Source organism: Mycothermus thermophilus (genome assembly GCF_041956435.1).
Source record: "Mycothermus thermophilus strain CBS 625.91 unplaced genomic scaffold VTJ04scaffold_8, whole genome shotgun sequence".
In the NCBI taxonomy this organism is placed as follows: domain Eukaryota; kingdom Fungi; phylum Ascomycota; class Sordariomycetes; order Sordariales; family Chaetomiaceae; genus Mycothermus; species Mycothermus thermophilus.
The window spans coordinates 136,423-164,275 of record NW_027191434.1 but is presented as its reverse complement, the minus strand read 5'-3'; the positions used below and the strand labels follow the sequence as shown (position 1 = coordinate 164,275).

Here is a 27,853-nt window from a genome sequence, read left to right as displayed (position 1 = left end):
GAAGGCAATGTCGTTCCAGGGCAGATTGAGATGTTGCCAGTCCCTCTGGCAACAAAATCCAGCATTTGTGTGGTTGACGAAGGGGCATGCTGGTGGTGATGGGAACAAACTGAGTTGATGGCATCGTTAGGGAGACATCGGCTTGTCGAAACGCATTGCAAGCACCAACGCGTTTCCTTTGAGGCATTGAGATCTCGGTTACCGGGTAGGCTGAGTAATCCTAAACCACCAACCCCAGCATTATCCGATGTGATCTCATCCATGATGCCTGGAAGGCTAGCATGTGGAACTTCCTCGCCATAGCCGCCGTTCTCCGATAGGTCATAGCCGCTGCTACCCCGGCGAGCATGTTGCTTCAAAGCAATGCTTCCGGTTAGGCCTTGTATACCGCATCTTTGTCCAGCCGTCCCACACATAGTATGCATGGCCTACTGATGAGAATCGAGCTTGGACTGATAACCCGCGAGACTGTTTGTTGACAGTGGCATAAGGGCGGGGGGAAGCGCTTCGTCTTGCCGACCGATGAATGTCGTGGAGGGTTTAGATATTTCCGTCGCCTGTTGGTGGGTCTCCTCCCGGTCGCCGGCGCCAACGTGTGTCATTTGGGTGACGAGGGTCTGGGTTGTGTTGAGAGCCGTGTGCGTGAGCTCTGGCTCATCTGGATGAGGGTTGGCAGTCGAAAGCTCTCCCTGATGCTCATCGACAGCCCAATCCCATAACCTATCCTCCACCCCAGGCCCACACTCAGACATCCTCTTCCCCAATTTGCAAGTCACCAGCAGCAACAGGATTTCGGAAAATGCCTTGTGGTTAACAGATGGCTCGGCACAGTCTTGAGCAGGCAAGGACTCGGAATCACTGGACACTCAGATGCTCAGCGTCCTGCCAAATGTCAAGCGTTGATAAGAGCTCTTACATTCCGACGTTCCACTTGGAAGAAAGACGTGAGGCTGCTAAGGTCCTCACCCTGCTGGTGCAGGGGATGACAATCCAGTGACGGCAATGCCGGCCCAGGCACGATGTCCTGGGACATCCACTTGACTTTGTCCTGGGGAAGCCTGATGGAAGGTCAAGAGCATTCGGCGGAGCCGTCCGGAGCTTTTAAGACTGGGGAATCAACGACCCGATACGCAAGGTTTAAAGGGCGTCTGGTCCGAGTCGGGTGCGTAGCAGCTGTAGAAGGGATGTGCGTTGCTTGTGGCAGACATGGAGGGAACAGTCCATAGCATCGGCGACGGTTTCGAAGGCATTGATTTAAGGCGGGATACGAAAGTTGATCACCTGGAGGTAATGGCTGCTCAGAAAGACTATAATCCCCACTCCAGGAACGGCCATGTTCATGTAGGGGTATTGAATGGAGGCTCATCTGTGTTGGTCAAGACAGCTCATGGGAGGCTTTGCGGGAGGTACTTGCCCCTGGACCTGCACGTGGCACCTAACCGGAGTCGAAGTCGGTGAAGATGGAACATCCCTCGTCGGAATAATTACCGGGCCGACAATTCACTGGTCGAGAACTCATCCTGACTTCCGTTAGTCCCATTGGATTTGTGCGAGAACTGCTGGTTTTTCATTGCTCATGAACCTCACATGGTTTCTAAGTTTTTGGCGATGCCTCAACCGAAGCTGGCCGTTTATACTCTGGCTGGTTATCCGTCAAGCACCTAGGTACCTAGTGAGGACACGTCTCAGTATGATTGATCGAGGCTCTCAGGCGTTAGGGGCAGCGAAGCATCCCCAATGTATGCCTCTGTCCACAAATACATGGAGAAGAGCAAGGTTAGCAAATGATGTGAAAGCCAGACTAGGACCGTGAACGATGTCGCCGGTCAATTTCGCCTGTGTTATTATCGGTGATGCCTCCTGGTGAACATGAAGCGATGATACTCGGAGGGTTGATATTGTGTGGCTCTTTGTATATACAAGAGCCACCTCCTGTTGTTGACATTCAGTCGCCTAGCGAGCGGCTGTGGCGGACCTGGCAATCGAGACACTCTTCAAGAAGGTGCGTAGTAGATCCGTTGCTGTTGGAAACCTCTTGCTTAACGTCAGCCGAGCTGTCAAGGCAAAACGAGGTCACTCGTCACGGAGCGATGGATTCCCTCAAAAGTTCAACTTCTACTTCTAACCGAAACCGATGCTGAAGCCAAACACAAGAGTCATTTTGATGAGACTGACGCTACGGAGTATAAGGTACATACTGCGTCGGCGAAGTACAGAGTGAGGCTAGTGAGGCTCGCAAAGGATAGAACAACGAGGCCGTGCGTACATATTCCCGATGGACCAAGTATTTCGTAGTCTAAAACCAGAGTGACTTGTCCGTAAGGCTGAGGAATGGTAAGCCCCTTCTTCCGGGAATCAGTGAGCAGGTGTCTAGGTGCCTTAGCCTCCATCGCCTTACTCCAACGTAATCCATGCCCGCGTCCTTGGCCCGCCGAATTCCGGCTGGTGCGCGCACCACGACCTGTTTTCTACCACCACTGTGGGTTTCTGCGCACCCAGCTGTCTGATGATCGGCGTATCAGGCTCAAGGACGTCCACTGAACTCCGATATTCTTTGGGAATCGGGCAACTTAAGTACCCAAATGGCCGGGGAGGTTTATCCACTGAGGCTTTTGGAAAATAAAGAAACAAGGACCAAGTTGAGGATGTTGTCATGTGGTGTTTTGTTTGCTTTGCCTCTGTATTACCCCTGCATATCCATGCTTTCAGCTGGGTCCACGTGGATGTTGGAGACTGCAAGGCTGCAGGAGCTGACCCTAGGTACTTGCTGGATGTTAATATGTCTGGAAAGAGAAAAGACCTATTAGCAGGCAGCCAATGGTTTCCGTGGTCTGACCAATTCCGACAGTTTTCTGGGTCGGTGAGGAAACAAGAGCTCTCGAAGACTTCGTGAGCCGGTGCGTTTCCAATGTCTTTGCTTGCTGCAGCCACGGTGATTGTGCAAAATTAGGTACCTGTACCTAGATACCTGAGGTACACTCGATCCTGGCGCCTCGGTCAACAAAAATACCTGAGCTCCAACAGAACGAGGCAGGCCATGATGTAGAAGGAATGTCGACGCCTGGAGGCCGCTTCAATGGAAACAAGTAGCAGAATTCGTGAACGGGAAGTACCCTAGCGTTCCACACCCGATTTTGACGTGGACGCATTTGGGAATTGCTTGCTCTTGGTCTCTTAGGTTTCCTTGAGTCATTGGAACACATGGATCTTTAAGCAATGACGCATATCCTTGTACGTCCGGAGAGAAGAATTGGTCAAAGCGAAGGGCCCGGGCGTCGCTGCTATTGAAGAAGTTCAATTACTATGAGAGAGCGGCTCAACGCGCGTTGATTCTTGATTGAATAAGATACTACTTGTAAAACCCCTGTCATTAAAAAGCCACCATCAAATGCCCAGTCGCCGAAAATCTTATTGTGATGTCGTGCTTCACCTTGTACCTATGTATGTGTCATGGGCTTGGAGGGGTCAGGCCGGGGTGCCTCGCACCTAGGTACCGAGGTAGATAATTAGAGAACAACCACTAGTAGGGCTGCAAAGGTATCAAACGACGAGAACTCCGAAGAATAAATTGCGGTAGGTGATGTTCGTCGTCCCCTCGGATGGAGAAAACAACAATGAGACCTAGAACCTATTTTCCCCATTGTCTCCAGGAAAGATCTGTTCAGTACGTCCTTTGTCTTGCTGTGCTTGCGATGCAGAACTTTCCGGGACCTAAACCCAAGCTCAATCCGCGACAGTCAAGTCCAGATTGTCCTCGTGTCAGTGAGGGAGCTATTCTCGGCGAAGAGACTCCCGGCGAGTTGCCTTCAAATGTGGTGCTGAGGCATGGGAGCTTCCAGGAACGATCGACGACAAGTTGAAAGCCACACCAGTGTCAACCAGTTGTTGGTATGCCGTGACGACAACAAAGAGCACCATGGCTACCAGCATGAACCTCGATGGGCTGCTCTCGACGAACACACAGTGGACTCACGGCTCGTAAGGACATGCCCATCGCCCCTCAAATTCCAGCCATCCCGCCCATCTCTAACTAACACTTGTTCCTCATCACCAGGCCGTACAGCACCGACATCGTGACCCTCAAGTTCTCCACCGCCTCCTTCACCATCCACCGCCACTTCCTCGAGTTCCGCGGCAAAAAGCTCCTCGAGAAAGCCATCGGCGACCCCCCCAACACCACCATCGACCTCAGCATGTACTGCGCCGGTATCGGCGAAAGCCTGGCCAACTTCCTCTATACGGGCCTCTTCCCGCCAATCTCTCCCCTCGAAGCCCACGAGAAACGCGCCGCCAGCCGCGGCGGCCTGCTCGCGCGTCTGGACGCCTGCGTGCTGGCGCAGGAGCTCGAGTCCAAGACGCTCAAGGACCAAACCCTCGACGCCCTCTTCATGGGCATCAGCAACATCGGCGCGGTCCACGTCCTGCGCATCGTCAAGGCGGCGTTCCCGGAGCTGCTGGTCAACGATGCGGACTGGAAGGCGATGCTGGACAAGCTGGCCACCAAGCCGATCATCAAGGCAGACCACGACGACGAGGGGTTCTTGACGACGCGCAGGCAGCCTCGCCCGGATGATGTGCAGCGTGCGCAGGGCATGATCACGTGGTGGGAGTTTCATGATTGGACCGTGTTTATGAGGAATGCGTATGTGAAGGCTGTGCTGAAGATACGCGCTCAGACGGGTCCGGCTAGTAGTTGATCGCCGAGATGGGGTCGGACTCTGGGTCATACGGGATGTCCATGAACGCGATGAGGGGATCAGAATGAGAGGGACAACGTCTACCTGACTTGGGCAGGTTTGCAGTAGAGAAGTACACCGAAAAGAAAGATGAGTAGTAGGCAGTGATGGGATGTGGCGATTCTTAACCGGCCCATTCGAGATCTGACACCGACTCCGAAAGTGACCTCCAACGTTGTGGTTCTTCCGGAGACCTACGCTTTTTTCACCAAAACTCGAATTGATTTAAACACAGATGTGACACGGGGGGGGATTAAGTCCCAAAGCTAGATATTGACATAGATCGGGTTTGCCGAGATGAAAAGATACTCATGGGACGGGGAGCAAGTGAAACAGGAGAGGAAGGAGGAGCAGAAAGGGACGAAGAGAAGAAGAAATCGAATATTTCCTGCAGTCTACACGCTTGTTCGACCGCTTGCTCTCGGAACACGCCTCTCTGCCCGAATCTGTTTGCTGTTTGCATGTCATGATGGTGTGAGCACGAGGCCATTTGACCCAGTGTTGGACGTCGTGCTACCACCTACCGCTGCGCCATGGTCGCAGCGGGAGGGAGGTGGGTGGGAAATACCGAGCGCATGCGTTTGTGTACCAACAGGCAAAGGAAGTCCGGAACCGAAGTTCAACCCCGTCTGTTAGCGCGTAGAAAAACGCTGTGTGATGTTCCAAACGAGGGGCAGGCCCGGTGTCCCTCGCCAAGGACCGGATTCCTGAGATCATACCTGCCGAACCAGTAAAACGCCGTGCCAGGGGTTTTCGTAGCCAGCAACAGTTCCTGACATCTGAAGTCGTCCAAGCTCTGCGGCAACCCGCATGAAGGTGGATGAAGGGAGCTGGAGCTGGTGAGCCTTTTGTGTTTTGCCTTTGTTAGTTGAATCTTTTGATCATTTTGACTATGAATGAAGATTGTCTGCCCCCCGGCCATGCCCATGGTAATTGTACCGGGCCTCCATCATCACATCAACATCATTATATCTCATCATAACCACTTTCATCTCCCTCCCCCTAACCGCTCCGGCTTCTCTCCACTCATCGCCACCCCCAACTCCACCGCCTCCCCCGTCAAATCCACCTTCCCCTTTCTCCTCTCCCTCTCCAACAACGCCTCCCTTGCCAGCTCCATAACCCTCACCGTCGTCGTCGGCACCGCCAGGCCACTATCCAACTCGCTCAACCCAGGCTCCCCAAACACCGCCAACGCCGTCAACCCAAAGCAAGCATGATACACATCCGGCGGACCGCCGGGGTGTTTGCTGAACCCGCCGATGCGGTGGGACATGCGTTCGATGAGGAACCGTCTCACCGCTGCGCGATCGAGGAGCAGTTCCGACGGGGGGATGTCACCCGACACATCATCTCCTTTTTGGTTCTGGCTTGAGCAGAGCCCGAGGTTGGCCAACGCGGCGCCCACCCACCAGGCGTAGCAGGTGTCTGCGACCTTGTTGGTGCGGCCGTTGCAGGCGACGTGGAGGAGGTTTTCGTCGAGGGAAAGATCTGCGAGACGGTCGGGCAGGCGGAAGTTTTCTTCGTCTTCCTCGTCGCTGTCCTCGTTGGGTGGCGGATCGAGGTAGACGAATTGACGCGAGGCGAGCCAGTGGATGAGTCCTGGTCTGTCGCGGATTCCTGACAAGTGGGTCGGGACGCCGGGTTGAGGGGTGGGAGGTCCGGTTAGGGGACGGTCCAGGAGGGCGAGGGCGCCGATGGCGCAGTAGGCGTAGCCAGCTGGGAAGGTTGGTTAGACACTAGCGGCAAATATTGAGAAGGGGGGAAGACTCACCATGCGGCTCCTCTTGAGAACTGCCGGCAAACCCACCATCGTATGTCTACCCCAGTCAGCAACACGTCTCATAAACTTCGCAGTCTCGAAACCAAACCCACCTGACTACTCAAAATATACCCCGCCAACTTTCCCGTATCAAAATCCTCCACCCACCCCTCCTCCCCCTCCTTCACATCCCCTCTCAAAATCCACCTCACCGCCGCCGCAATGTAGCAATACCGCATATCATACCCCCCACCTACAAACCACCCTTTCCCGGGCAACCGCTTCAACGCCTCGCCAAAGCTCCCGTCCGGCCGCTGCAGCCTGCGCAACCACCTCAGCGTCTTGACGCGATCCACCCCTTCAAACGCGGCCTTCGCCCCCTCCTCTCCGTCGTCCGCCAACAACGCCAGCAGCTGCAACGCGAAAAGCGTCGCAGGTAGGTTGGCCAGGCTCTCATCCACCCCACTCCCTTCCCCGTCAGAAGGCAACGCCAGGGTAGGCGACCCTGCGAACCCGCCGCCGGGCTGCTGCAGAGACAGGATCCATTCGCGCATGGCCTTGCGTTGGGATGGGGCGATGGGTGACACCTTGCCTGAGCCGGGAGGAGTCAGAATGGCGATGGCGTTGACCATGAAGTAGGCCAGTGCCATGCGGTTGCCGTCGTTGGAGAGGTAGTGGTGGGGTAGCGGGGAGCGGAGACACATGGTCCAGTAGCGGAGGTGGCGGTCGATGTCGAGGGGTGGTTCGGGGTCGGACATGGTGGTGGCGGGTTGTGATGGTGGGTTGTGATGGTGGTGATGGTGGTGGTTCAGGAGGGGTTCAGGAAGGAGGGGTGACTTGGCGGGGTCAAGAGGGGATGGGATGTGGATGGAAGTGGTGACAGATGTTCTTTTCGTCCTGCAACCCCGTGGTGTGAGGTTCACTCGGTATAGGTACTTCAAGCCCAGTTGGTGTTCACGTATACAGCCCCTGTCGGTTGATGTACCCAGGACTGAGGCTCAGGATGTCAGGAACGAGGTTCTAGCATGAGCGCGGCTGCGGTTCTGCCCGACGCAAGGCAACCAATCAAAACCCCTAACCCTTCGAGCTTTGGGCAGGCACCACAAACGCCTGACTGGCAGGTGACAACCTCGTCATAAAGGCCGCTTGCAGCATGGCAGGTGTCAGGTGGTCAACTCAACTTTTGATCTTCTACATTTATCATAAAACCACAATCTTGCCTCGACTAGATCGTCTCGTCTCATTTCCCATTCAAAGCTGACCTTCAATCCCTTCTTGAAGTTGGAGTGTCGTTGGCCCGCTGACATAATCCAACCCCACTTGCCCCATCGCAGATCCGGACCCACTGTCCCCGAATTCCAGAAGCTCCCCTGTCGAACTGGGGCGGCAGCTCTCCCAAGCTTTCCACCTCCCGAGACGACACACTGAAGGGCAAGTGACAACCTGAGGTCGCAACACCGAACGCGCAGCTGGCCTTGCGCCGGACCTCGCCCAACCCGACCACCGTGTGCTGCAGTTCTAAACGACGCGTCATTCGCTCTCTCACATCGAATCCCACAGCTGCTGCCCAGGCGACTCCAACGATCGAAGCCCCCGATCTCCCGTCTCTCCTTGGCTTGAAAAGTCAACAAAGGACAGTTCCTACGCAACACAACAACCATCTCGAATACCTACCCACAAACAGCACCCCAAACTATACATATATCCCGCAGAATAAAATTCGCAACCATGGCCCTCATATCCGCCAAAACCATCCTCACCTCACTCTGCCTCTTCCACCTCTCTCTAGCCTTCTTCTTCCTGACCAACCCGGCCAGCATCGCCGAGCAATCCATCGTCTACGTCCTCGGCGAATCCATGGGCCTCCCCGGCTCCCGCTCTTTCGAGCAACCTTCCCCGGCTTTGGGCCTGCTCGCCGCCGTGCTGGCCATCATGGGCATCTCGGACCTGTCGACGCTGTCGCTGCCGGACGAGGTTGGGTTGATATCGTATTGGGGTATGCAAGGTACGTACTGTGCATACATACAATACATTGCCCAGGCACTTCCATACCCAGTGTTTTGAGGTATTCCAGCAAGGGAAATGTTGGCTGACCATGGTCGTCTCTTCTCCAGCCCCGCTCAGACTAACCCTAACCTTCTTCCTCGCCCTCTACTCCTTCTTCTTCTCCCCCTCCTCGCCCCTCTTCTACACCCCCGACGAATCCCTCTCCTCGTCCTCCTCCTCCGACTCCTCCTCCCCGATCTTGACCCATCCCTCGGTGCACCGCGCCCAGCACAACCCGGCCTACCAGCCCTCCGGATGGGGCGGCGACGCGCTCAAGAACCGCGTGTTTTTCTCCTTCATGTTTGTCGAGACGGTGGCGTGGCTGTGGGCGTGGGTCACGCTGAGCGAAGAGAACAGGGAGCTTATGGCCAAGAAGGCGAGGAAGAGGAGGAGTAGTGACGTCGGGTACTGATTCTTCGAGGGGAGGATTTTGCTCATGCATCTGGCCGTTTTCGCTCCTATTTATTCCATTTAATTTCTGGCTCGTGATTAGGGTTTGTTTTTGGATTCTTTAAGGTGTTGGTTGTGGTCAGACGCATGATATGCATGGGAACGGGATGGAAATGATACCACTCAGCACAGCAGCGACAAGGAACAAGGACAACATCGCATCCAACTCCCGAAGACACACATGGATTGATCTTTGTGACTGCAATTGGCATTGGTTCTCTCGTGACAACGTCATCCCGTAAAACAAACCCCTTCTATTATATACTTACTGAAACTTCCCCCTCCCATCAACCCAAAACGCACACCCCTTCTCCCCTCCCGTTTCTCCTCTCTGAACCCACTATAGTTGTTCAACAAGTACTCACTCCCACCGCACCATCCCCCACCCCCTCACCCCTTCCCTCCAACTATCTACCACCCTACCAGCCCACTCCTCCGCCGCCCCCCTTCCTCCCACAACCACCTCCTCCACGCACCTGCCAATCTCTTCCCCTCCATCCTCCGGCAACGCCACTCCCAAAACCCTATCCAACCACCCCGCTTCGGCAAACCACTCCTTCAACTTCTGCACGTGCTGCCGGCCCTCGCTCAAAACCCTTCCCGCGGCGTCCCCGAGGGCGCGCATCTCGGCCAAAGCGTCGCGGTGCACGCCCGACCGACCGCTCCTGTCACGCGCGAGCTCGCGCTCGTGGCTGGCAATGACGAAGGCAGCCGAGTGCTTGATGGCGAGGGCCGCGTCGCGAAGGATGGCGAGGTGCGCAATGCTGGGGAGGACAACCATGGCTGGTGGAAGGGGTTTCTTTTTCTGGTCGCCGCCCGAAGCGGGGTAGAGTTCGTTCCAAGGCAAGGAAGCGTTCGACCGCGGCTGAGGAGCAGTGGATGATAAGGCATCTGAACGGAGGGAGGTGAAGGAGGAGCGGATGGTTTTGGTGAGCATGGAGAGTGTCTTTGGAATGGGTTCGGAGCGCGGGGTGGAGAGGGCGATGGGCAGAGCTGCGGCGAGAGTGCTGAGGATGGTGAAATAGGTCGTCTCAGGAGCTGTAAGATTAGAAGAAGTGGTGGGTCGTTGCAGGAAGTCGGTCAGCGCCTCGCTCAACCACGACAAAGTCTGGAGTATGTACTCGCGGTCCCGGAGAGCGACTTCGGCCTGGGGCGCAGGCTTGTAGCCCTTTGGCGGCTTGTAGAGCAGGAGATCCAGGTACTGCTCAGCCAGGAAAGCCAGATGAGAGCGTTCGTTCTGCTACAGGGTTAGTGGGCAGGTGAGGTGGAAGTTGAGTGGGGTTAACTCACCGAAAGGCCAGGCCCAAGCCGGAGATACTCGTAGATCGGCGGTCCGTGGGAACTCTCGAGATTTGGCAGCGAGCCGTAGTCGGTCTTGTCGAGCAGTATTGTTTCCTCAGTAATGTTGTCTGTGCGTGTTAGTCCAATGCGCACATCCATGATCTCAAACCATTTCACATACTAGCCAACGGATGCTGCCCGATCACAAAATCGATCTTGCCCCCAAAGCACCGTATCGCCCGACGCTCCTCGATCAGCGTCATCATCATAGTGCAACTCCTTCGAAGCTTGTCGTCATAGTCGACCATGTCGAGGATACTCGGGTAGCTGCCTGCTGCGAAGGCTTCCCAGATGCGCACCGGACAACCATCCGCCAGCGTATAATTGAAGTAGGTGCGTAGCGGCTCCATCGGCGGGCGCGCCCCGTGGAACAGACCTGGCGACAGCATGGATATCCTATCAAAGAACAAAGGGCTCAGAGCATCCTGAATGGTCCGCTTGACGTCGAGAGGCTGCCAAAGCTTGTATGCATAGGACGCACAGCCCAGGAGCAGGTACAGCTTCACCAACAGGACGCGAAGTTCCGTGTTCCCGGGAGTCGTTTGGAGTTGAGCGTCGAGTAGCATCACCGCCTGCAGGAATGGTGCCGGCTCAATGTTATCCCACAAAGCGATGTTGGAATTCCCGCCACGTGGTTGCAGTCCCGACAGTTTAAGGAGCGAGAAGCCCATGGCAAGGGCGAGGTCGACACGAGGATCCTTATCGAGGCTCGGAATGGCATCGAGGACCTCTTTGTCTCCCGAGATGTCCTTGTACGCTGCTGACGCGTCGATGATGATCTTCCGCAGACATTTGCTGCAGAGACGAGATGTCGGACTGTCGCAAATTTTGCACACATACCGAAGCTCCTGGGAATCGGCGTCTTCAGATGTGCTGGGGGAGAGAGTCTGAGGGCAAGTCGTGAGGAGGTACCGGAGCCTGCATTCGAAAGCTCGGAACACAGCCTTCCGGGACTTCGGCGCATCCTGGAGCTGTCAGCCGCAATTCGAACCCGAGATAACGCCAACCTTACCTCGGCAAGCAGTTTTGGCAGCACATTATCCATTAGACTCTTGATCTCGTCCAGGGTAAGCTCGGCCACGTAGGGCTTGAGGTCGTCGAAGGCTGCTATCCGTTCGAGATACTGCTCCAGGAACAGACCGATCTGAGTGACGCGAGGGGACAGCCCAGAAGCATCGTCGGGTTTGGGAGTATCCGAACCCGGCAGACGGAAGGTAAGTTCAAGAAGGGCTAGGCTGATATTCTTTTTGTGCATAGCCCCGGCCTTGTCCTTGATGTCAATGTACTTCTTGAGCAGTGACTGCACCTCTCCAAGAGCACTGTTGTATGTTAGCACCAAGCCTGACTTAAGGGCAAAGAAGGAGGACAAACCTCTCCGAGTCAGCCACCTTGCTGGCAGCGGTGATGGACCTCTTCCATGTCTGCAGATCACAAACAAGGAGCAACGAACCACCCTCTTCCAAACCGAATGCAAGGGCCTCACGACACAAGGAGTAAATACGGTCCCACTCGCCCCAAGCCTCTAAGGCGTCGAGACCCTCCCAGAAGACAAGCTTATGTCCCTGCTTGAGCTGCGCAATGGCACCCAACTTGGGGCTTGTTAACCGAGAGACATACTCCTCCTTGGTGCCGTGGTTGCGCAGCACGCGGTAATAGAGAACGATTTCCTCCTCGTTCAGGAGACCGCGGTCCGTCTTTTCGAGCTTCTCCGACTGTGATGGATGTCAGTGACTGACGGCTTGGGCTGATAACCCCATGAGACTTACGTTCTCAGTCAGGTCAGCCGCACGCGCAAGGTGCCTGAGCGCCAGCAGGCTGTAAACCTTGCGGCTCGCATTGCTGCATTGTGGGCTGATCTATGTATGTCAGTTAGGAGTAAGAAGCCGCAAGGATGAGTCGAGGTGACACACTGAAAGGAGGTATGTTAATGTGATATTCCAGAACATGTACCGGCGGTCTGGTGAATTGGCATATTGTTTATCTAAGCTTGTAGCGATCTGGTGGCTGTCAGAGCCATGTCACGACGGCATCGTAGAGTATGGTGGAGAGACATACCTGTTGGGCGCTCACGAGATCCCAACGCTCGAGACAGACCTGGAGACATTTGACAGCTTGAGGGGTGCCGGGGTTGGCCTTGGCCCAGCGAGCCCTCAAGGGTCCGAGGGTGTCTGTGTAATCGACCTCATGGCCGAAGAAGTCACGGCAAGCCCACTCATAGAGCTCAATGGTCTCAATGTCGGGCGTCTTTTTGTTCTTAACGAGTTCGTCAAGAGCCACTAACAGGCCACACTTCACAGGAGTGCCGTCTAGTTGAGACTCGGCACACATTTTAATGGTCTTGGGAGCTGTTAGAGTGGTCCACAAGGAACTGACGAAGGACTCATGGGCGTACCTCATAATATGGATCTTTGGTCGCGGCAGCCCTCCTCGCAGCCAGACGGATGACTGCATTCCAGTTTCCATCGGCAAAGGCTGACTGCAGCTGGACGTCGACGGTACTCTTGAGGGCCGGCCGGCCATACCGTAGCGATGCCATGGTTTCAGATGGACCGGGGTGAGAAGGGCAAGGATTCGGAGCCTAATCGTCGCCGGGGCTGCAGTAGAAGCATGCACCAGCTCGCTAGAAACTCGGGACAAATGCAATGAGGTCGCGAAGGATTGCAGCGTAAACGTCCGAGAGAACTTGACCCTCTTCGATCTGCCAATTGGCCTCGTTGCAGCCCTTTGGAAATGGAGGAGGATCTTTGGGCTTCGTTGGGTATTTGTGTAGTGGAATCGACCGAGTTGAAATTGGCAAGTTCCCGTGCCTCAGGTTCGAGTTTCAACAGAGTGATACAGACAATGGAGTGTGCAAACGGGCGAGGATGAGGCCAGGTGACGTTCAGCTTGTTTTTGGCGTAATGACCTATTTTTGGCGGGGTGTGAGTTCCAACTGCTTTGTTGGCCTGTGCGCCGAAGCTTTCAATGGAACCCCACCTTCACCGAGATCTCACCGAGGTCAGAGGTGAGGAAACTATGGGAAACCAGGATGCCGGCCAGAGAGACTGCACCCTCTTGCCTTGAACTACGTGTTGGATGCTGGGAATCCTGAGACAGGTCAATTCGACGGAAAATGGAACATTCCCTCTCAAAACAAATGCATGAAGAGAAGTTATCAGGTATCTATTATACAAGTGGCCAGCCATCCCAACCCCTCCAAACGCCATACGCCCAATGCTTCCGGCCACCACGGGCAAAGATCATACAAGCAGTACTTCAAGCGAGAAACAAGAGTTCGGGAACTTTGTGTAGGCACGCAGTCGGGCCCGGAGATCACCAAAAGAAACCCTTACGCTCTTTCTTCCTCTTTTCAATCTGCAGACGTCGCGATTAGCGGACGGCGGTCTAACGGGCAACGAGGGGTCCAATGGGAGGTTGAAGCATTTGTCGTACCCATTCCTTCTTGCAGTCCCTGTATGCTCTGTGGATGCGTCAGCGTCTGCCTGTCGCAGCACAAGTTTTCCCTGGACAAATACTCACTGGAAGAAATCCGAGCACATGGACCGGTCTCCGCCGTTGCGATGTAAGCATCGAATGCTCCGGGCGGCCGCCTCCTGGCACGGGTCGAGGAATGCGCTTCGGTCCTTGCTGTCGCCAGAAGTGGAGGGTTAGCACGAGGGGAATCGCGACAACGGACCGAAATTGCAGACGCAATGGCTCACTTCTGGAACTTCTCCTTGGTCTCCTGGTTCCAGGGACCCTCCTCCGTTTTGGCTTGGGACGTCATGGTAGCGGATCGGTGGGCGTTTGCATTAGGTGTTCTTGGACCTGGAAGGTTGACGGTGGCTTTTGCGACCGATTGACGGTTTGCGGCCAAGATTGAGGTTTCAAGTCCACTTGAGTCTTGGCAGAACATGACAATGCCAAGAGATTTGAGACGCACGGGCCATATCAGCTGGGAGCCCCAGACAACCATCCTTTGTTGGACACCTTGATAGTGGGAGGGGGTTTGACTTCCGACGCCGAAATAAAGGGCATCTTGTTTGTGCTACGGATGGCCACAGTGGGATTGGCCTACTTTGATAATGCATTCTATTTCTCGGCTTTCTGCACCCTTCATGCCAATCGCTGACTCTTCGGGTTATTAAGTCATGACTTGATCAACAAACAAACCGGACATTCCTCACTTCACTTTCATAATGTTATGTTACTGACTACAAATAAGTAGAAGCATTACGCCAATGACTGCCATATACGCCTGATGTTGTAAAGACGGGCATTATTGACCACCTCCTTCAGGGACAGGACGCAAGGTCGTCAGTCAACCCCCTAATCACAAATTACTTACGATCCAGCTCCATAGGATACACTCTGTTTGTCCATCTCCGAGCAGTCCCTCTTTCCGGTAGCCTGAGATGCCCCTTTATAAGTACCTGTGAACATCCAATAAAGCAAAATGAGTTGGCTTGAGAAACCCATGACGTTGGCACGGGTGTGGTAGAATGGTATCCGCCATTCAAGCTGTTGTATCTTGTTCATCAAGTCTGTTATGCAAACCCTTCTGAAGTGCCAGTTTGCCACGGCGCGCTGAGAAGAACTGGGTTAAGCGTCAGGTGGTCATGACGCCGAGAGAACCTGGGTTATGCGTCAAGCTGTAACGACGCCGAGACTGTCATGACGCCGAGAAGGCGGTGATACCTCACTGGTTTGAATTTTTCTTTTGCTCCTCGCCTCGTTCCTTGAGCTTTCTTTTCTTGAACCAAACATCGCGAAAGCTGAGCGATCGAACTCTCGTCAATCCCCCCGCGCTTCTTGATCAGTAAGTCGGATCCTCCTGCCTCCTTTCTGTCTTTCGTCTCCCTGTATTAGAATTTCCTCTTCTCATCTTTCACTCTGATCTCTTCCTGTCGAGATTGAGACGCTGGTTGGGTACATCAAACCTTTGACTTTCATCTTTTTCCAGTTTCTTCTATTTTTCTCTTGCTTTATTTGCTTTTGCGTGGCGTTTTGAAGCTGACTTAGAAGTAGATTACTTCCTTCTGCCGCCTCCTCCGCGGTTTCAGTTTGGAACTTCGCAAGTCAATTTTCTCGGCATTTCCGACCTTTTTGCCCTTCCCTACATTCTGCTGTTGTTGCCCGCTTGAAATCATGTGCTCTCGTGTCAGTGGAACACGTCCTCAACCTTACATTGCCCCTTTACTTCGTTCTCGTGGATTTTCCTCGAGCCCTATGGTTAGACGGTCCATCAGTCGCGCCGAAGCCCATGGTGGACAATGTCGCACTCACCATTGCCTTGCTCTCTACACATAGTCGCTGGACTGGGACCAGGGTAACGAATGGCTCCTGTTGCCCGGTTTATCACTACCTTTACTTTCTTCTTCTTCTTCTTCTTCTTCTTCTTCTTCTTCTTCTTCTTCTTCTTCTTCTTCTTTCCTTTTTACATTTTTACGTTTTTACTCTTTTTGTTCTTCATCTACTTTCTGTTTTTTGTCTTTTTGTCTTTGTGACACTCCTTTGGTACCCCCAGAGGTATAACCTTTTATTTCTGCTTTTGTTACTTTTTGTTCTTCTTTTCCTTTCTTGCCCTCTTCCTTTGTTTTTGGGTTGGCAAGCGCTCGGAAAAGTCTCTTGATCTGTTCATGGCTTCAAGACTAACTAACACGTGGATAACCCCTTCCAATCCCAGCCTACACAACCAAGTTACCAACACCCCCCCTGGGTTTCACCATGGCGAACGAGAATATTGTTGCGCCCAAGTCGGCGAATGACCCCAAGGCGGCTTTTATCGACGTCAGACCTGCGAATCCTGCCGAACTTTACGGGTTCCGATTGGCAACTGAGCCGTGCTGGAAGCTGGACGGCTTCGACTTCAGCAATTTGGACATTCCCCTCGCCGGCACGGCTTCTCTGGCTCTCTACCGTTACGACTTTACCAGCAGCGTTCCTGCTGAGACATATCCACCGTTGGCCCAACGCGCCGAAATTGCGGCAAACAACGTAGCTGTTCTCTTCCGGGCATTGATGGTCTGCAAGGATGCCTATGGTTACCCCAAATTTTGGGAGAACTTCCTCAACATCATGGATTTCAAACATGTCAGCCAGATTGTAAGCTTCCACAGCCTTGTCAACCTGTACATCAATGCGCGGAAAGCCTACCTCAAGGACACGGGGACCTGTCAGACCAAGACAACCCAGGTGGTTGATAAATGGGTCGCGTTCCTGAATCCAGGGGCGAACAGGCCGAAGAAGGACTTCTCCTGGGGTTCTCTCATCTGCACGTGGAAGCAGATGGTGGGCTGCGGCGAGCTGAAGGACTGCGGTCAAGCATTCGCCAACTCTCCAGTCACTCATCCGGCGGCTGGAAATGGGTCCTCGCACCCCTCAACCTCCACGGCGATCGCCACGATGAATACCGTCAACCATCATCGTGGTTCCTCAAACAACCCCTCACGTCCGCAGGTTGCTGCCGCTACCAACAAGGCCACAACGATCGTCCTGGACAGGGCCTTCGTCGAAGATCTCTGCAGCCGCGTCCTTGCCCTCGAGGAATCCCACCGCAGAAAGGATGATAATAACAACAACAACCCTTCGCCAGCCGCCCCTGCCCCCGCCCCCGCCGCTGCTGCTGCTACTACTGCTGTCGCCGCTGATACCGCCGCTGCTCCCGCTGCTGCTGCCCGTGACGCGGCTGCAGATACCGACCAACTCTCCGCTCTGACCGAGCAAGTTTCAACCCGCACTGGCCGCCTCGACGACCTCGAGTACACCACCAGCACCGCAATCAACGACATCTACTGCCGCCTGAACGCCCTTGAAGTCCACGAAATTGTGGCCCAACGGCAATCACGACCCAATCTGCTGAGCGCAACTGTTGAGCTGCAAGAATTCGGCACCCCGGCCGCGGCTCAGTTGAACCAAGGCATGCTTATGCCTGCCCCCAACTCGGACCAGGGGGGTGAAAAGGTGGATGCGCTGGAGGAGGAGCAAGATGTTTTTTCTTCCAACCCTGCCACCCCAAATAAGCTTGCCATTGTCCCGGCAGAGTCGCATAACATGGGGATGACCACCCCGCCCTCGTGGCATGGAGCACAGGTGTCTGGAGTTGAGATGATGCAGGGCAGTGATGAAGCCATGACGTCGGGAATTCCTGACCTCCTCGCCGGATCGCCGCATCGCTATTAGACGCTCACTCAACTGGATGTTTGATTGAGAGCGGCATGGCCTGTTCTACTCCAACATTGTTGGTCAGGGATTTCAGACGTTGCGAAGTTGGACTGAAGGATTGTACCAGGAACGTGGTGTAGATGATGAGCGGCAAACACGTCAAGCTACAAACCGCGATGTCAGAGGACAAGTTTGCCCAAACATTCATGGACTTTACTGCCTCGTGAACAAATGAGCCAGATCATCATACATTCTCACTCAGTGAATTAGTGTGATTTTGTGGCCTTGAGGATGCATGCATGGTCCAATTTCATGTCGCTTTGTGAGTTCTAGATGCGCTTTCACCAGCATCTCGAATGTGCAGGTCAGCACAATTCCGGACACTGACTTCAAGTCTACAAGCGATAGCAACAACGGCCCAAGGCAGGAGGAACTACCTAGCAAAGAAGTCATTCATCGGATTGTGAAGCTGACACATGAATCCTACAGATCCAATTATCTTCCAGATGAACAACAAACGAGCAAACAAGACCGCCTAGAAAACTCCTCAAAAACGCCACCCGGCCCAGCCAATTGTGTAGAGATACCAATCCATCCCCCATGAAGACCGATCCAACCTAATGATGTACCCAAACGAAGAATGTGCTCTTACACACCCATGCTGGCGTTCCCATGCTTTGCTCGCTCCCTTGTTGGTTGTCGACGAGCAAGCTCGAAGAATTCCGGTTCTGGTGACTCCAGTTTTGTGCCCTGCTGATGTTGTGACTTGCCAATTCACCAGCTCAGACCAAAGCATGGGAATCAGACATCCCATTTCCTCCCAACTCGCCTGGTCCCAACCTGACTCCCTATTTGACTGACGAAAAGGGATGAAGACACAAAAGGAATACCCACCAAACAATCAAACACAAGGACGAATAGTGAGAAACAGACAAAAAGAAGCCAGGCGCCAACCAAAGGCCACGAACATTACAATCCCTCACTCCACTCCATCCCCATCCACACCAAACACCCCACAAACGACGCCACCACAAACGCCGTCACCACCGCCGCGCCCGCCTTGTCTCCGGGTGTAATCTCATCCAACGGCTCCACCAGGTCCCTAAAGTTCTGCCCTGCGTTCGGATCTCCCTTACTCGTACCGCCGGTCGCGTTCGTCAACGGCCCGCGCAGAACCCGATCCTGATCGATAAGCAAAGTCGACAGCGCGGCGAGGGCGCTCATCTGCTGACCGGCGGGACCGTGATCGACGTCGCCGTCGTAGCCGCCAATGTTCCAACGGAAACCGCAGGTTCCGTCGGCTAGGCAGGAGGAGACGCAGCCTTCGGTGGAGGAGCGGAGGACAGGGACGATGGTATCCCGCATGAAGGGGGCGACAACGACGGCTGTGGCGAGGGCGCGGTGCATGTACCCTTTGAAGGAGTGCTGGTCTGTGTTGCATTGCATGCGGTCTTCGAGTTCGCAGGGGCGTTCGACCATGATGCCGTCGGGGAAGAAGTGTTCGAGGGTGCGGTTGACGAGGCCAACGATGCGGTAGCGCCATTTATCGCGGGCGCTGCCGGTTGTCTGAGTTGGGTTAGCGAGGAATGGGTTTCTAAGGGAGGGTAATGGGGCAAGTCAGGCAGGTGCTGGACATACGTAGTTGTACATGACGGAAACGCCGTGGATCAGGATGGCAGCGTTGGCAGAGAACTGGACGGGGTTGATGTCGGTGCAGTTGGATTCGACGTGGGCACCGTCCATGACATTGAAGTCCTCGGTGATGTATCCGACACCCTCCATCCAGTCCCAAGCCCTTTCAGCCCATTCCGCGTACGAGTCGTTGCCGGTGTAGCGGGCCAGACGGGAAGCAATGTTCATGAAGACGGCGGCGGCAATGGTGTTCTTGTAGTTGTAGCCGTTGTTGGCTTGTACGACCTGCCATCGCAGACCACCGTTGCAGTAGTCCATCTCCCAACGCGGGACCTGGGTGTTGAAGACGGCCTGGGCAAGGGCTAGCCATTGAGGCTGGTCTTCTGGTGGGTTGGTGAAGTTCGTCTCGGCGGCGAGCATCGCGGCCATACCCCAGAAACCTTGATCGTCGTTACCTAGGGACGCGGTCCAGTTGCGGGGCATGTAGGCGTTGGCGGGAGGTTCGGCCTGGAAGACCATGGACCGCAGCGCTTCGGCGTTGTATGTTTCATCTCCCGTGTAGTGCCAATAGTCGACTATGGTCCCCCACATAGCCCCGGCTTGCCACCAGTAGTATGGACCAGCAGGAGGCGGGCCTGGGAGAATACCAGGAGTAGCACCGGGTTCGTCGCCATGATAGTGGGACATGAGGTTGGCAGCGACCAGTTTTGCGGCTTTCTTGATCGAGGCTGGAGATGTATGGGCGCCTGGGTCAGCGAGAATTATCCTCGAAGCAATGGAGGCTAACTACCGTGTCAAAGACGCACCTGGAGAGTTGAGGTCGACTTGAAGCTTGTCGGACTGGGCATCGGCGGCGATGGCCGCAAGCAGCATGGCGCGAAGGAGCGCCGCTGGCTTGGGGAGCATCATGTTCCTCGTGGTGTATTATTACTCGTCGGACCGGCCGGAATGCATAGGTTTGTGATGCTCGAGGATGATGTTATTTGTTGTAGTCGTCGTCGTCGTTGTCGTCGTCAACAAAATGAATGTCGCTCGTCGTCGTTGTCGTCGTCAACAAAATGAATGTCGCTCGTCGTCGTTCGTTCTCGGGTAACTCGGAGCTGGATAAACTGAGCAGTTGTCCTCGGTCTCGGTTTTGGCTGGGGTGGCTCGAAGATGGCCTGGTGATCAGGTCGAGGTTGCTGTCGGCTTCATTGAAACGAGCTCAGGTCCCGTCTGTCTGGTCTTTTCTGTCCTCCTCGAATCTGGCCTGACCTGAATCGGTGTGAGGTGAGGATAAAGGCCGCTCCAGCTGTTGGACGACGGCGTGGTGGACGGACAATGAAAGGCCCAAAGGGGGACTTCCAGGTTGTCGGATTCTACGAGCCTTCAGCCCATTCGGAGAAGCATTCAGGGCAACAAAAAAATGCAGCCTCAACTCCTTGCTCCCCCCTTGCGCTTCTTTATTTTTTTGTTGCAGGGTCTGGATCCCCGAAACGCCGGCTGCTGAGGCCCCGCAATGGCCCGTTTGGTTTGTCCGACTGGGGCTTGGCTGACGCTGGCTGGTGGCTGTGCGCGTCCAGACGGCGCTCTTCCGCGGTTCCTCGTTGGTCCGAAGGATCGGCCCTGCCTCAGGAGGTGACAGCCCTGGCAAGCCCGACAGGCCATCCCCGTCTCGTATCCCAGCCGAGTGGTTTCCCCAGACGAAACGCGATGAACTGCAACAAATACGGGATAGCCTCGCCTTGGCGTGGAAACAAGCATTTCGGAATGAAACGGAAGCCTTGGCTCCCAATCCCAGGACCAGCAAACATCGACGACGGAACCGCGGATCTGACCTCCAACGGCATGGTGTCAGAAATGAATGTCAGCTTTCCCAACGCTGGTCCCATGCGTCGATCACGCGAAATCCGGGTACACACTCCCCGAAAGGAAACGCTTCCCGCTTCGAGATAGATCAGCTATCTTATCTGGGGAGAAACCAAGGCAGTATTCCAAACATGGAACAAGTGGGTTTGGAAGCCAAACAATGTCTTATCGCAACCTTTTCTCAGAGCAACAAACTCGTTAACATGGCTCAAGCATAGAGAACAGCCAGAAAACGGAACGTGGAGCTAGCTCTTGGAACACAACCCACCACGTCAAGGTCCTAAGATATGACGAGTAATACTTCGTAGACCTCTCTTCATGCTGCCAAGACTGCGTCCCATCTATAGAACTGACAACTCAACCAGATGAACTCCAGAAACTTATTAATCTCATACAAATTATAAAAATACATAGGAAGTTTCAGCACAATATCTTCCCTCCTCTTATTCAGATCCTTTATTATGTCATGTCGATATTTCCAAGACAAGTAAACGGGAGACGAAAATGAGTTGAAAGCGGCTCAACTGGAGCCCAACCATCTTGCTGATGTTCAATGTCTTCCTATCCTGTTGTGACTGATACTTTGACTGTCTTGATATGCCTTCGATCACTGTTTTCAGGTAACTCTCTGTGAAGTCCAGTGACTCCAAACAACGCGTTGCGTGTCCACGGATGCTGTCGCTCTTTGAATGTAAACAAACACTTCAAACGGCGGCTGTATGTAGCCTGAGACCATCAACACCATCACTCCACGATGCTGTGTGAACCCCCGGTCACCTCTCACCCTCCAGTCTACCTTGAGTGCTCCGCAGCCTTGACCCTTCAACCTCTAGAGAATCATGTGCCTTTCTGTCCCTCGGCGCCGAGACAGACCACAACACGAAGCATTGAAGGGAGTGCCAAACCCGGTAACTTTCTTCCTCCTCTTCTTCCACCATTCAGTTCACCTTTGTTCTCAACTCGACCCTTCAACTCTTATCCCTTAATCGCCTCCTTCAAATGTTCGGAATCTCCGAATCTCAATTGAAGCGATACTTCTCCCAAACCACCACCATTTCGAACCAAATATCTCTCAACTGAAAGACCACTGACGTTTGGCTTTTGTCAAAAAACTCGAGTCTCCTCGTCTCCAGGTTGGTTCACTTGAACTTTGTGAAATTACGACTCAATTCCGCGGTCTATTGACTCGATTCATCAAGCGACGTTGAGTTCGAGAATGGAGTCCAAGTACTTCTCGAGGGCCTCGATCAAGCGAGGACATGGTGATGAGATCCAGGACTCGCCTTCGGCAAAACGTGTCAAGCGAAACCGTCCTCCCAAGGCGCTTCGTGTCACGAAACAAGACGACAAGGACTACTTCGAGTCGGAGGACTGGGTCCCGTTGAGCACCGAGACTTCACTGTCGTCTACGTTCACATCCAAGACGGCTTCCAAGTCTGAAAAGGCCAAGGCCGGTTCAAAGAGTGGCGTTGTCGACGAGACCGAGAATGGTCAAACATCCATCGCAATGTCTGACTCGACGGCTCAAACCGCGACCGGCTTCAAGATTGAGCCAAACACCCGCAAGCCGCGTATCGACACCGGCCCCGGGAGCAAGCACAGCAGGGACTACACCCTGACCCCCACCCGCATTCGAGGCAAGCGCGGAGTCCATATATGTAACACTCCCACCGAGGCCGGTCCTTCCAAGCCGCGCCCTCCGCCGGTGAAGAAGGAGGAGGAGTATATTCCACTGAGCGAGCTCCCCGTCAGTCCGCCCAAGGACCTGAGCTTCAAGGCCTATCCTCCCCCGCCTCCCATCAAGTACAACTGGGTTCCTCCGAACTACGACCCCAAGATTCACACTGACGAGTGGATCACGAACATGCTTGCCGAACAAGAGAAAATCCTCGCCAAGCTAAACAGTCTCGCCAAGGACGAGGCCATTGCCTCTCAAGCCGCTGTTACTCCAAAGCCTAAGGAGGACAAAGCCGTGGAGAAAGCTGAGAAGAGCTCGGAAAAAAAGAAGGGCAAGAAAAAGAAGGACAAGAAGTCCAAGAAGCAGGAAGAGGACGTCGAGATGACCGACGTCATTCCCAAGATCCAGGCTGCCGAAGCCAAGGTCAAGACCGTTGAGGAGAACAATGCCAAAGAGCCATCGACTCCCCCCTCTCTCCTCACCGACGAGAAGATTCTCGCCGCACCCGCCGGAACGCGCACTCTCAAGGCCATCAACAAGCACCTCAAGGCCATTGAGGCCAAACTGGACGTGTCTCCCCTCACGGGTGACGAGAACGCCCCGGCACCTTCCAACACGACCACCGCCGCACCGACCACCAACTCACCTTCATCCTCTATGGACGACCTTCGCGCCGAAGTTGCTCGGCTTAGTCACGGCCTCGAGCTCACCGAGATCCGCATGGCCGTCCGCCACGAAGTGCTCTTCAACGCGCTGCTCAAAGTCTCCCGCGACGTGTCCGCGCTGACCGATATCGTCAAGCAGCAGCAGGAGGCGCACAACCAGCACACGGACCGGCTGTGCTCACCTGCTCCCCATCACCACGGCAACGGCACCTCCGGCGACTCGCACAGCATCATGGAAAGCGGAGAGACGCCGGCTGCCAGGGCGAAGCGTCTGCAGAACCTTCAGAATTCCCGCAAGACGTACGAGCAGTGCCTGAGGATTTATGTGGCGGATATGGATCGCGCGCAGACCAAGGAGGATGTGGGCAAGCTGGGGAAGCTGGTGATGCAGTATTCGGAGCATCTGTTCAAGACTCTGGGCTGATCATGCGACTCCACTATTCTTGTTCATGCTTCGTTTGGTTGGTTTCTTGTTTCGTTTACTTTGGCGGTTGACGTCAGAGAAGATCTTCTCCCCTGCCCTGGATATAGCTTGCTCCCTTCGGGGTTGTTGGCTGAGTTGAGCTGGCAGGGTAGGCCTGAGTGGAAGATTATTTCGGTATTTGCTGCTTTGTTTCTTGATATTCGAACACCGGGTCAACTTCCTCTCCGTGCTGACTGGGCACACTCGTCTGCTGGACGCTTTCAGTCCGGCTTCCTTTCGAGCTGGAATGGCGGCTCGGGAGGAGCTGTTACGGGGTTGATCCCCACTACCGGAGGGAAGTCAGAGGGAACACCGGTTAGCAATAACAGAAAGGAATGACGGATCAATTCATCTTGTACAGAGTTTTGTCATTAAGGGATTTGTTGATCTGACTGGGAGGGCCAAAGAGTCAAGATCCTATCTGATGCCGTTATGGGGATCCTAGTGTACGAATACAATCGAGGAAGCTTATATGCTCTTGAACGAAAAGGAATCTTCACAATTTCTGTGGCATCCGTATCGTCTGGGATCGGTGAAGCAAAACTTGCAACATGAACAAGCTGATCTCTCCCGGAGCTAAAGGAGCGGAACCCGAGCCGATGCCGACTGATGTTCGGGGCTCGGCGCCGAGTGGGCCGCCAAGCCGGGAGTTGGGCTTTCGGCTCCCCAGATTTCATTTCCTTCCCGTGTCTTGACAGTGTCGGTTTGCAGGTTAACCGAATCATCCGCTTCCAAGACGGCGCTGCGTCGGGGATATATTACAGCCCCAAACCCAGACCCAAACTGTCGCCATGTCTGTCAGCACCGCCATTGGCACGGCTGCCGTTTGCCATGCCGGGTATTCCAAACGCCCATATTTGCCCAGCCGGAACCCCAGCGACGGATCGGCAGTGGTCCAAGTCAGGTAGGAGCCCGTAGGTAGTACGTACCCCGCATGATCTGCGCCGTGTTGCTCGGTGAGCCGGCCGGCTTGGCAGAGCACGGCAAACGGTAGGCACCCCTGAGACTTCCTCCCTCAACCATAAGCGGCGCGTTGATCTTGATCAGCCCTTGACGAAAGGGCAGTTCGTCGAGGCGCAGGGCAGCATGGGACTTCCAAGTGTGACGTTCGCGTTTGTGGAAGGTACATGGGCAGGACTAACAGGGCACAAATACATACAAAATCTCACCGCGGCCAAGGGGCCAACAAGTCCATCATGGTGCTGTCGTTTGCTATGTGTCGTACAAGACTGTGAGCGGCCGAGAACCGCGCTTGGCCCTGCCCCTGACCATACCACCGACTGTATGGTACGTAAGACCGTGGATCAAGTTTGATGGAGGCTGAACCAGCAGATGCAAGTAAACTGGGGAGCCTGGAATCCAATCTATGGAGTATACGGACTTTGCAAGGAGTGGCATAAGATCCATGGATGTGTAACCCTGATGGACTTGGCAACGAGACGCGGACACGGATGGACAAAAGATCCCAGCTGGTTGAGAATTGCCAACACTTTGGGAGCCGTGACTGGAAATGACTCTCTGCTTGGCAAGCACAGGTGGGCATTATACACAGAAAGGACAAGGATGCCGCGCAGCCCAGGTGTTAAAACGTCCCTGCCGTCCCAAGGGCAATGGTGGCTGGATGGAGAGAAGTTCCCTGCCAGGCCTCACAGAGGACCTGCCTATATGGTAGGGACAGACCTAGCTGTGCCTGCGCACTGTACTCCATGGTTTCTCAACAGATCTCTCCGTTCTGTCCCATTTTGTCTCATCTCCCCTGGCCATGAACCCAAAGTCTCTCTTTCTGACTTTGGGTTACCTTCATGAACCGGATGATTCTTCCTCTTTCTTTCCATCTCAAGTCGTTGAGGAGACTCGGGTCCCTTGAGTGTGGTGAAACTCTCGCCCCAAGAACTTCCCATCCACCTGAGCCTCCTCCGACGTCTTGACAATCCGCCACCAGCCCTCTCTGGCAACTCATTGCCTCTGGACGTCATCCCTCTCAGCGACACTAGCTCTTCATCTCTCCGGGACTCCATCATCCAAGACATTTGCACTTCTTCCTCTTGCTGGTCCTCCCAACAATGTTGGCGTGATGTTGGCCCGGCAGTGCTCCCCGAGGGTGAACCTCATCATCCTGACGGCCCTCTTTCTGACTATCCTTCTCTTTACCACTCAAAGGCTCAACACATTGCCCATTTCCTCCTTTAGCGACGCACTCTCCACCATCACGGAGCCCATCATAGGACCAGAAACCGAACCTGCTACCGAGACGCAGAATCTTCGGCTCCAAAACCCAACAGAGACAACGGACGCCGGGCCAGGACAAGTCCAAGAGCCGCAACCCGAGGTTTCTCATCCACCCCCTCCCGAAACTGCCAACTTCTGCGCCAAAGACTGGGACTTGCTTCGCAGAGAGAACCTTGCCCTGACCGAAAAGATCGTCTACACTCGCCGTTGTATTCGTCCCGTGTTCGGAGACACAGACCGGAATGTCGTTGCCAACCTTACCAGTCCCATGCTCGGCTCCTCAGCCATCATCAACATCAAGTCGGACGACTGCTTTGCTGTCACTCCTCCCCCATGCGAGCCCCTAACGCTCGAGGTTCCCAACCCCTACCCCGACCGCCGCGGCCGGTTTGGTCACTTGATGTTCGGCGTCGCCTCATCCTTCGATAGACTCAAGGCTTCTCTCCCCGAGTTCGCTCACTGGCTGTCTGGGACTGGCGCCCACCTCGTGCTCGTCGTACAGGATGCGGATGTAGTACCTGGAGGCGCTGATCTCGCAGCTCTTGCGGCTTTGTTCCAAGCCCGCGACATGTCCGTCACAGTCAAGGCACCGTCCATCAAAAGGGCCGTCCCTCGGGCAGGTGAAGACGAAAATACCGAGCTCGCGTCTCCCCCTCCGGTGGAGCAACTTCACTTCCTCCTCATCAACGATATGCTCGAGGTCGCAACCGTTGAAACACAATGGCTCGGCATCCTGGACGACGACACCTTCTTTCCAGCCCTTCACCCCATCAGTCAAATGCTCTCCAACTACGATCACCGCCAACCCCATTGGCTCGGCGCCCTAGCTGACAGCTGGGCGAGCGTCAAGAACTGGGGCTACATGGCTTTCGGAGGCGCTGGTACCTTCCTCTCCATGCCCCTTGCCCGTGAGCTCTCGCCGCACCTTATGTCTTGTTTGCGCGAAACCAGCATCCGAACCGGCGACGGCATGCTCAAGGAGTGCATGTACCTCCACAGCAGCACACGCCTAACTCTGGTCGAAGGCCTCCACCAGCACGACATCCGTGGCGACGTCTCCGGCTTCTTCGAGAGCGGCCAGAAGGTCCTGAGCCTCCACCACTGGAAGTCATGGTACCGCGCCCCCGTTGTCGCCATGTCTGCCGTAACCTCTGTTTGTGGAGACTGCTTCCTTCAACGCTGGCGCCTCGGCGGCGACACGCTCTTTGTCAACGGCTACAGCATCTCTGTCTACCGCGACGGGTTGGACAAGATCGATCTGAGCAAGATGGAAGGGACCTGGGAGGGTGCAGGACCGGACTTTGCCTTTGCGTACGGAGCTTTCCGTCCCAGGTTGGGCGAGCAAGAGAAGAAGAGCTACCGCTTGGTAGCGACCGACGCGCCGCCCGTGCGAAAGGGTGATGGGTTCCGTCAGCTGTATGTCCACCGCGTGAGGAGGGAGAAGGTGCAGGATGAGGGGATGGATGAGGTGGTGGAGTTGATTTGGGAGGTGTAAGAGACAGAGTTTGAAGTGTTCAAGGATGCATTCGATAATAGCCTGGGAGAATTGTGTCATCATGAGCATGTTTGATGGACGACAAAATCGTCAGCATGGTGGTTAGACGGGGTTCCGCTATTCCCACGCAGGTCATGGTGCTATTGGCGTTGAAGAAGAGAAGGACAGAAAGGTGAAATGGGTATAGATAAATCAGAACTAACCAGGAGCGAGGAAACATGTCTTGTTTACCTTGAGCTATTTCCATGGCTTTAGCAGAAACCACCAAATATTAGCATTTTCTTGCTCTTGTGTTTGTGGATGCGACCACGAGGAGGATGTGTGTGTTGGTGTTGTTGCTCTCAGGATGCTGTGATTCAGGAAAT

The 27,853-nt window shown here is 54.6% G+C and overlaps 11 protein-coding genes across 11 annotated transcripts; 5 read left to right on the top strand and 6 right to left on the bottom strand.

Moving 5' to 3' along the window:
* Window positions 1-3,916: 3,916 nt before the first annotated feature.
* VTJ04DRAFT_10547 (uncharacterized protein) lies at window positions 3,917-4,697 on the top strand (the record flags this gene model as incomplete). The annotated part of the gene is made up of 2 exons (XM_069358298.1): window positions 3,917-3,978; window positions 4,055-4,697. 2 exons carry the CDS (start codon window positions 3,917-3,919, stop codon window positions 4,695-4,697), a joined length of 705 nt encoding a protein of 234 aa, XP_069213876.1.
* Window positions 4,698-5,724: 1,027 nt separating this feature from the next.
* Window positions 5,725-7,256, bottom strand: VTJ04DRAFT_10546 (uncharacterized protein; the record flags this gene model as incomplete). The annotated part of the gene is made up of 3 exons (XM_069358297.1): window positions 5,725-6,455; window positions 6,511-6,556; window positions 6,612-7,256. 3 exons carry the CDS (start codon window positions 7,254-7,256, stop codon window positions 5,725-5,727), a joined length of 1,422 nt encoding a protein of 473 aa, XP_069213875.1.
* A 970-nt stretch (window positions 7,257-8,226) lies between these two features.
* VTJ04DRAFT_10545 (uncharacterized protein) lies at window positions 8,227-8,956 on the top strand (the record flags this gene model as incomplete). Its single annotated transcript, XM_069358296.1, has 2 exons — window positions 8,227-8,503; window positions 8,613-8,956. 2 exons carry the CDS (start codon window positions 8,227-8,229, stop codon window positions 8,954-8,956), a joined length of 621 nt encoding a protein of 206 aa, XP_069213874.1.
* A 399-nt stretch (window positions 8,957-9,355) lies between these two features.
* VTJ04DRAFT_10544 (uncharacterized protein) lies at window positions 9,356-12,871 on the bottom strand (the record flags this gene model as incomplete). The annotated part of the gene is made up of 9 exons (XM_069358295.1): window positions 9,356-10,231; window positions 10,285-10,403; window positions 10,457-11,300; window positions 11,348-11,654; window positions 11,707-12,047; window positions 12,102-12,191; window positions 12,246-12,332; window positions 12,391-12,672; window positions 12,728-12,871. 9 exons carry the CDS (start codon window positions 12,869-12,871, stop codon window positions 9,356-9,358), a joined length of 3,090 nt encoding a protein of 1,029 aa, XP_069213873.1.
* Window positions 12,872-13,647: 776 nt separating this feature from the next.
* VTJ04DRAFT_10543 (uncharacterized protein) lies at window positions 13,648-14,101 on the bottom strand (the record flags this gene model as incomplete). The annotated part of the gene is made up of 4 exons (XM_069358294.1): window positions 13,648-13,689; window positions 13,768-13,795; window positions 13,855-13,962; window positions 14,037-14,101. The coding sequence occupies 4 exons, from the start codon at window positions 14,099-14,101 to the stop codon at window positions 13,648-13,650; spliced, it is 243 nt and encodes an 80-aa protein (XP_069213872.1).
* Window positions 14,102-16,041: 1,940 nt separating this feature from the next.
* On the top strand, window positions 16,042-17,496 carry VTJ04DRAFT_10542 (uncharacterized protein; the record flags this gene model as incomplete). Its single annotated transcript, XM_069358293.1, has 1 exon — window positions 16,042-17,496. The coding sequence occupies one exon, from the start codon at window positions 16,042-16,044 to the stop codon at window positions 17,494-17,496; it is 1,455 nt and encodes a 484-aa protein (XP_069213871.1).
* A 529-nt stretch (window positions 17,497-18,025) lies between these two features.
* Window positions 18,026-18,292, bottom strand: VTJ04DRAFT_10541 (uncharacterized protein; the record flags this gene model as incomplete). Its single annotated transcript, XM_069358292.1, has 1 exon — window positions 18,026-18,292. One exon carries the CDS (start codon window positions 18,290-18,292, stop codon window positions 18,026-18,028), a length of 267 nt encoding a protein of 88 aa, XP_069213870.1.
* Window positions 18,293-18,447: 155 nt separating this feature from the next.
* VTJ04DRAFT_10540 (uncharacterized protein) lies at window positions 18,448-20,019 on the bottom strand (the record flags this gene model as incomplete). Its single annotated transcript, XM_069358291.1, has 3 exons — window positions 18,448-19,044; window positions 19,117-19,838; window positions 19,917-20,019. The coding sequence occupies 3 exons, from the start codon at window positions 20,017-20,019 to the stop codon at window positions 18,448-18,450; spliced, it is 1,422 nt and encodes a 473-aa protein (XP_069213869.1).
* Window positions 20,020-20,089: 70 nt separating this feature from the next.
* Window positions 20,090-20,939, bottom strand: VTJ04DRAFT_10539 (uncharacterized protein; the record flags this gene model as incomplete). The annotated part of the gene is made up of 2 exons (XM_069358289.1): window positions 20,090-20,313; window positions 20,894-20,939. 2 exons carry the CDS (start codon window positions 20,937-20,939, stop codon window positions 20,090-20,092), a joined length of 270 nt encoding a protein of 89 aa, XP_069213868.1.
* Window positions 20,940-22,174: 1,235 nt separating this feature from the next.
* VTJ04DRAFT_10538 (uncharacterized protein) lies at window positions 22,175-23,725 on the top strand (the record flags this gene model as incomplete). The annotated part of the gene is made up of 1 exon (XM_069358288.1): window positions 22,175-23,725. The coding sequence occupies one exon, from the start codon at window positions 22,175-22,177 to the stop codon at window positions 23,723-23,725; it is 1,551 nt and encodes a 516-aa protein (XP_069213867.1).
* A 2,113-nt stretch (window positions 23,726-25,838) lies between these two features.
* On the top strand, window positions 25,839-27,488 carry VTJ04DRAFT_10537 (uncharacterized protein; the record flags this gene model as incomplete). The annotated part of the gene is made up of 1 exon (XM_069358287.1): window positions 25,839-27,488. The coding sequence occupies one exon, from the start codon at window positions 25,839-25,841 to the stop codon at window positions 27,486-27,488; it is 1,650 nt and encodes a 549-aa protein (XP_069213866.1).
* Between the last annotated feature and the right edge of the window lie 365 nt (window positions 27,489-27,853).